The sequence below is a fragment of the Sinocyclocheilus anshuiensis genome, unplaced genomic scaffold, assembly GCF_001515605.1.
Source record: "Sinocyclocheilus anshuiensis isolate Anshui unplaced genomic scaffold, SAMN03320099.WGS_v1.1 scaffold478, whole genome shotgun sequence".
Lineage (NCBI taxonomy): Eukaryota > Metazoa > Chordata > Actinopteri > Cypriniformes > Cyprinidae > Sinocyclocheilus > Sinocyclocheilus anshuiensis.
In genome coordinates, this window is record NW_015542376.1 from 210,407 (window position 1) to 218,227 (window position 7,821).

The 7,821-nt window shown below is 38.3% G+C and overlaps 1 protein-coding gene across 2 annotated transcripts in view; it reads right to left on the minus strand.

The window, feature by feature from the left end:
- The window catches only part of niban2a (niban apoptosis regulator 2a), a 36,790-nt gene that overhangs the window by 8,185 nt on the left and 20,784 nt on the right, over window positions 1-7,821 (minus strand). Inside the window, exons 7-14 of one of the 2 annotated variants that reach the window (XR_001634634.1) lie at window positions 5,684-5,788; window positions 5,358-5,520; window positions 4,299-4,486; window positions 4,056-4,211; window positions 3,468-3,581; window positions 3,227-3,334; window positions 2,131-2,242; window positions 902-2,024 (exon numbers count right to left, since the gene is read on the minus strand). Coding sequence is in view for 1 of the 2 variants with exons in the window: in XM_016491235.1 (XP_016346721.1) it covers window positions 1,099-2,024; window positions 2,131-2,242; window positions 3,227-3,334; window positions 3,468-3,581; window positions 4,056-4,211; window positions 4,299-4,486; window positions 5,358-5,520; window positions 5,684-5,788 (1,872 nt within the window). In the remaining variant the exon portion in view is untranslated. Of the gene's footprint in view, window positions 1-3; window positions 2,025-2,130; window positions 2,243-3,226; window positions 3,335-3,467; window positions 3,582-4,055; window positions 4,212-4,298; window positions 4,487-5,357; window positions 5,521-5,683; window positions 5,789-7,821 lie in introns of those variants that run through there. The other variant, XM_016491235.1, reaches the window with a different exon arrangement.

Below are 7,821 nucleotides of genomic sequence, written 5' to 3' on the forward strand. Positions count from 1 at the left end.
ACATTTCAAAATAATGTCATTTATTTATCCATTGCTGCCTTACAAAAGGAACAGAAGATGCAGAAAATAAATCACAACACTTAAAATAAATAAAATAACCAGTGAAATATGTGTGGAGCTACAATATGTTGCTTAGCTTCAATAAATGAGCAGAAAACATTAAAACCTATGTCCAGTAATGATTAACTTTTGTGATCCTAGCAAAAAATAAAAAATTCCCACAGCTACATGCCAGAGCAAACCTTTGCCCACCCGTCCTGAACGACACCTCCGAATTCCTCACATTCACACATCACGAGTTAAGCTCCCCAAAGTTTTCCTCTATGGTTTCCACAAAGTTACTGAACCAAGATGTGAGCCGACTGAGGATTTTTCTACACCTACTTCAATCCTTTGCCTTGAAGATTGGAGCTCTATCTGCAAATGGGTAATGACGTTTCCATCCTCCATAACACACATGTACAGGTGGAGGATGTGAATCTGGGTCACAGCATGTCTGTGAGCACTAAATGCACATTACAGAGTGTTAATGCATTCTATAGAAATAAGCTCACTTTAAATATTTTTAAACCACAAAGAAGTGTCTACAAGCATTAAAAAGCAAGCTTTAATTTATTTGAATGCATTTGCAGAGTTACTGTTTAAGTGCTTAATTACGCTGCATTTATACATGTACAATTAGTTTTTGAATATATTCCACAATTAACGGAAGGCAAAAAATACTAAAGTTTCAGATGGCCCCTATGAAATGGAACTGTCCAAGTTAATGACAGTTAGTTTATGAAACCTCTGCCAAATAATAATTAGTGTGGGAGTCATGAGTTACATAAAAAAAAGGCACACAAGGTCATAAATCTGTGTATATACTGAATGAGAATATTATATATATATATATATATACACACACAAATTTCTCCTCGATAAACATCCACAAAATGTCTAAATTAACTGCAAGAACAGAAAATAAAACGAATTAAAAATAAAATAAAACAAACAATGAATTGGCTGAAATATCAACCATAAAGTGTTGAAGATGGAAAGCAAACAAAAGTGTCTCGGCAAACACTTTCAGTTTATAAAATATGTTTTATATCTCATTCAAAGCAGACATCTATCTGCTGTGGTTTCAACTTCCGATTTCTTTTCTGAAGCATCACAAGGGGCTTTGGCGTCTAAATCAATGCTAGTTTTCACTCCCTCCACCAGAGTTAACATAACCTGCTCTGTGTCCACCACCTCGTCCCCTGTGTCAGGCTGAGGCTCCACTTCTTCTACATTCTCATTGGCTGGAGACTGAAACCCACTGTCATCGTGATGAAGAGGGCTGGAGTTGATAGAGGTTTGAGCGAATTCCCCATCAGAGTCAATGGCGCATTCGCTCAGCTGCTCGCCGGGGTCTTCCTGGATGGCGATCTCAATCTGTTGAATGGCACTTTCAATGGCGGATACGCACTGCTGCTCTTCTAAAGACCGTTCAATCTGTGTGGCATCTAATTCTCCGTCAACCTTTTTTGGTGACTCCCTTGGCACCATATCTGTTACTGTTGTGATGTGCTTCACCTCATCGCCCTCTTCCAAAGACAACATCCCATTGGTCAACTGTGAGCTGTCTTTTTCGACAACTTCCAGCACCGGGTTTATGAGGTCTCGGATCTCATTGACGCCGTCAGGAGAACCTGGCTCTTTCTCGATAGGTACGTGCTGTACTGGGTTCACAGGCTTTTTGGATTCAAGATCTTGTCCTGCCTGCCCTTCGTACTCCTCTGGGATGCAGTCCACTCCTGGTATTTCCTGGCAGGACTCGTATGGCAGAGGCATCCCGTCCAGGTGGATCATGGAGACGATCTGTTTGCGTTTCCTGTTAGCCATTTCGCCACCTTGCTTCTCTCCTTTTACTCCTCCGAGCTGGCCAGCCCAGTCGATGGTGTCCTCTCCCAGAAGGTGCAGGTTGAGGTCACTGTTGGTCAGGACCATGCTGTCTCTGTACAGGTTGTGCCTTCTCTGGACCGCAGCTTCCTTCACAGCTGCAAAATTAAAAGGAATGTGTGGAAAACACATTGCAACTCTATTTTTAAGTAGTAAGGTATGGAGGCTGTGCTATATTGTGCTGAAGGGGCTGCAGACACTCACCCATCATGATGTCCTTGCTGACTGACTGCAGGACAGCTTCCTCAAAGATGTTCTCTACTAGTATGAATCTAGAGAAGTCCTCAAAGATGAGCTCCTTGAACTTGGGCAGATCCTAGGCATCAAAGATAATTTTTTCCCCATATAAAACACCACATTTGCTCATTTTACATGAATTTTTTTAATATTAATCAGTTAAAACTAATTCTTAATAATTAGGCTATATCTATAAAACCTATCTATCTACAAATGAACAAAGGATCAACAAACTACTACTACTACTTTTATCAGCAACAAGATAATAAATTATAACAATAAATGTTCCGTTACAAATTATAATAAAAAAAATATAATAATGGTGGTGGTTGTAGTATTTATAACAAGATGACACCAGAAAATTATTATTATTAGTAGTAGTAGTAGTAGTAGTAGTAGTAGCAGTAGTAATCAGATCATTTATTATTTGTATAATCATTTTATTACAAATAATAATAATAATAATAATAATAATAATAACAACAACAAGATGATACCAGAAAATTATTATTATTAGTAGTAGTGGTAGCAGTCATCAGATCATTTATTTATATAATCATGTTATTACAAAAAAATAATTAATAATTACAACCACAACAGTAATATTTTGTACTATTTGGTTACAAATACTACTACTACCACCACCACCACAATTATTATTATTAGCAATAAGATAATAAATTAAATGATAATAATAGATTAATAATTACAAATTATCTAGTTACATAATTTTATATAATCTGGTCACAAATACTACTACAGTACTATCATCATCATCATCACCATTATTATTTTTATTAGCAACAATATATATATATATTTTTAAATTAACATTTTAATAATAAATTAATAAATTACACCATCATAAATAATAAATGAGAGTTCACACATTTTTAATATCTGGGTCATTTTATCTCTTTTGGTGCCATTTTTGGCCTGAGCCCCATTAACATCTGAGAAATATTAAAAGAGTAACACAGTAGGAAAAATAACCTATTAGCATAAAAACAATGAAAAAACAATAGAACAACGTCACTGAGAAAGGCTGATTCCTTGTACCAACCGGTGAACACGAAGGGGAGAGCTGTTTCAGCATGTACGGTATAATAATTTGAAGCAAAGCCTCCCTGAAGAACTTCTTTCTCACTGTGCTGCTGTCATAGTCATATTTCTGCAGGTCACAAACAAACAGAATTAAAATTAAGTCTTTAAAAATGCTCTAATATAACAAAGATCCAGGAGCTGTGTAATAAAACCCATTTCAGCTTTGCAGGTCAGATTAAAGACCCAACTAATGCACTTACTTTGAGTACACGGTCCTGACAGCGCTGGATGGTCTTGCAGAGATCCTCCGTGCTGTGGCCGTCTAGACTCTGATGGACCAACTGCTCAAATGTGTGCACTGCGTTGTCCATTTGCTACATTCATCAACACAGGACTTTTAGGAAGGCGGGGTGACAGACTGTCATCAACTTTGATGGTTTATTTGTAAAATTCTATATTTCTATAGGACAAATGCTATTTTGGAATTACATGCCACATAGTAAAATTACTCAGTATGCACATTTTCTGCATAGATGGATAGCTAGATAGCTATCAGTAGGAGTCTCAATTGCCAATATAGCTGCAATAACAGGTATTACCCCTAGGTGGCGCTCTTGAACAATAAATTGCTTTCTCTTTAATATTCTTTAGCCATTTTTCTCATTGATTCATGCTCTTGGCCTCAGTGCTTAATCAATGAGAATGCTTGTTTTTTTATTTTGTTGGTAGGCACCAGAAAAATTAAGGCTATGGAATGATTCATATCAAATCAATTTCAAGTGCTAGTACCAAGTTCTGCAAGTCTTCAAGAAGTTTTAGATATTCAAATGGAATATTTGGAAAGACACCTGTCTCATGAGGACCTGAGCTCTCTGGATGAACACAGAGGGACTGGACACGTCACATCTCTGCTGGAGGCCTTCAAGATTCAGCGCCTCCATCTTCCCATAACAACTCTGCATCTTCACCGGATGGAAGGCCAACATGGAAATCTTGTCCATATGCTAGGAATGAGTATGGAGAGAGGTTTTTGAGTTAACTACTGGTTTAAAAAGGCTCTGCTAACATTGTTAATCAAAGTCCTGCCTCACCTCTCCCAGTTTCCCCCTACTGCTATCGTTCATTGTGTTCTTGCTGACCTCCACCAGCTCACTGAAGAGGATGTCCCTCACTTCAGAGAAGCCTCTGCTGGTGGGCTCCATGAGGGCCTCCAGGATAGAGTGGATGTAGGGCTGAACCTTGCTTCTCACAAGCTGTTCAATGCGGGGTAAAACCAATGCTTCAAGAAGAGGATTAGACAAATATTAGCACACTAGAACATCCCTTATAGGCGAACCCCCCCCATATTTCACGTTAAACTCATGTGTTGTTGTTTACTTGCATGTGATTTCATGAAAACTGAAGCTTTAAATTTATGTAAAATATTCAGAGCACATGTGATCACAATGACTCTAGGCCACATAATGGGCCCTGGTATCTGTGAACAAGTGATTGTAGGAAAGCACCCGTCTATGTGTCAAAACAACCACTATTATTCAGTAAGAATAAAGGAGCCATCACAAACACACAGATGGACTCTAAAGTAATTTAGAGAATTGTACAAATACTCAAAAACATGCCATCAAGATAATTTTGCTAATGTTATTTGAAAAGTGATATGGGTGGAACAGTCCTAGACACAAATGACACTGGAAAAAATGTAGTACTTTTGCCAAACCTACATCATGGCAGGATGGTCTGAGCTTTTTAGGTTAAAGCCAAACTATGTTGAGCGAGACTGAATTCCAATGAAAGAGGGATCATGTGGAAGAATGTGAGACTGAAATAGAGCAGCTATGAATAGGATAAGACAATTAAAATAAATTGTGCCATAATCTGTGGATTAAATGAAGTCATAATCAGTGTAGATTAAAAAGTATCAGTAATACTAAATCATCAGAACACAATAAAAAGACTGATGATAAAGCACTACTCTCTAAAAACAATAATAGCATCTTAAGATCTTAATTGTCATGAATCAGGCAATGTGTTGCTCTTGCTTTTTTGAGAGTTTTTTTAAAGCAACATCAGAAGTGTGTGGCCATGTATGACAGATGCTAGAGGGAACATTAGTAATCTCCACAGAGAAGGTTGCTTGGCTCTTCTCTTACCACGGATCTTTCCTGAAACGTGCTCTTTGGACGTGATGATTTGGTCCATATCTGTGCGTAGAGCAGAGTCCAGACGGGGGCGCTCTACCTCACATACTTGAGCCAGAGCTTCGTGTTGAGTCTTTGTCTGTGACAGCACCTGTCTGCATACTGCATCTGAGATCTGACAGGGAAAAACAAACAGATGATAAACAAACCTCAAAGAAACTGCAGCAGATATACACATACAAGTATAAATTAACTCCTTAATCCAGTGACAAAAGTATTTCAATGAGGTCTCTTTTTGATTCTTTTTACAGCTTCAGAATTTACATATGAGAACCAACCAGCATCCAGTCCCTCTGTCTCTGTTGTAGTTTTCCTTTCAGCCGAGGTACGATCAGATTTTTCAGTTCAGGGTGCAAAGTCTCCATCACCAGGTTAGCAAGAATCTAGACACACAAGCACACAGATGTAGATGGAAAAAGCTAATGGTTACACAGCAACTGGAAGTACCGGATAATGATGGCAGAATTTGAATAGTGCTTAAGAAACTGATAAGACCGCTTCGAGAGCATCATTAACTTCATGCCAGCAGCTCAGTGGTTTTGCATGCATATCTTCAGTATCTACGCCATCACAGACTGCTGACTGTACAATGTCAAACTATCAATTCCTGAAGCACAATGCTTTATCGTTCAAATCCACAACATAGACGCCCATCACAGATGGCTGCTTTGTTCATGTTCACTGCAGTGCATGCAGTGACAGCCAAAACAGAAACAACCTTTGATGGTGAGAAACGTGTCTGCATGAACAAGTCCGCTCTTTTCATGTGTTTTTAGGGATGGGACAATTGATTTATCATAAATAACACCCCACAAACATAACAGGTTCACTGTCTAAATATTAGGATTAAGGCACACTTTAATATTGCCTGATATCAAATAATGTGTTTGTTGAACAGAGAAAGAAAGGGGGGGGTCATGAAGTCAGCGGAAGGGGCTTCTTTACGACCTGACAATGACTTGGGGTTTATTAGCTGGTCACCTGTAATGCATCCGGCCACACCATGCACATACAATCAAGCACCTCTAGGTCACACTAATTTACGTGAGGAATTGCTAATTGAACTCAAATGACTGCTATAGGCTTGGCTGAACAAACTGGTATCAATAACTATATGAAGAAGTTCATTTAAAGAGGTTTGGGTGAGCGCAGTTGAGTTCAAGTTCCTCTTAAATCCATGAGCTTCTGACAGTTTCAGCAGACAGTAAATAGTACAGAACCGATCACCCCCTCCCCTTGCCCAGTTTCCATAGCAACGCAGGGGCCAGGTGGGCAAGGAACACCATGCAGACCCCCTGACAGAAAAACAAAAAACAGACGTCCCACACCCAGCAGTAATAACAGCCCACGCAGCGGTTTCCAGTGTGGTGTCACATCCAGGCTGACCGTGACGCCCTGTAACACTGCTGAGGGCGGAATGAAGAGGAATGGCCATGGCTCTCACACACGCACAATGTCAATACCTTCTTTATATACAACTCGTAGTACTTTTCCCTGGTTAAATGAATTGGCTTTATACACATGCAAACACACAAAAAGCTCATTCATAAGAAACATTTCCTGGGTGTGTTCTGGAAGGAAGCAAAAAAAAAAACAACAACCAGCACTTAAAGCCCAAAACAAACAATTTCTGCATGTGTGCTTTTGAAGGAATATTCCTGGTTTAATACAACCTAAGCTATAAAACGTAACACTTCTGATGCCGTTGATTACCACAGAAAATACATTTTTCGTCTTCTCTCATTTGATAAAAACAAAGTTTAAAACTAATTAACAATAATGCACACTAAGTGGCATCTTGTGACTAACAGTGACGCACCAGACTTGAATGTACACAAAATAAAAGGGATTTCAAAGCTATAGTAGAGGAGAAGATATTCAATGGCATTTAATAACTTAAATTTTGGTCAGTTTGTCACTGAAAGCTATCAAAAGTTTATTGAATTAAGTGCAAAATTAACCATTTTATGTTAATTTAGATAATTATTTGTATTACAAACAAAAACATAATGCTCACTTTAAATCCAGATCAACTGACACCTAACATCACATGCAGTGGAAAAATGCTTTTAATAAATAAATAAAATAAAAAAAAAAATAAAAAATTTGCTTAAACTAATGTAAATTAGTTTACGAGAACCAAACATTTAAAGGGATCATATGATGCCATTTCAAGTTTTCCTTTCTCTTTGGAGTGTTACAAGCGGTTCGTGAATAAGATAAGATCCCTAAAGTTGCAAAGACTAAAGTCTCAAACCCAAAGAGCCCAATATTCTTTATAAAAGTTAAGACACGTCCACACCCTCCAAAAACTCCTCGTTTAAACACGGCCCCACATGTCTACATCACTGTGTGGGAAGATTTGCATAACGACGCCCAAATGTTCACGCAAAGAAAGGCGGCGTACCTTTGATTC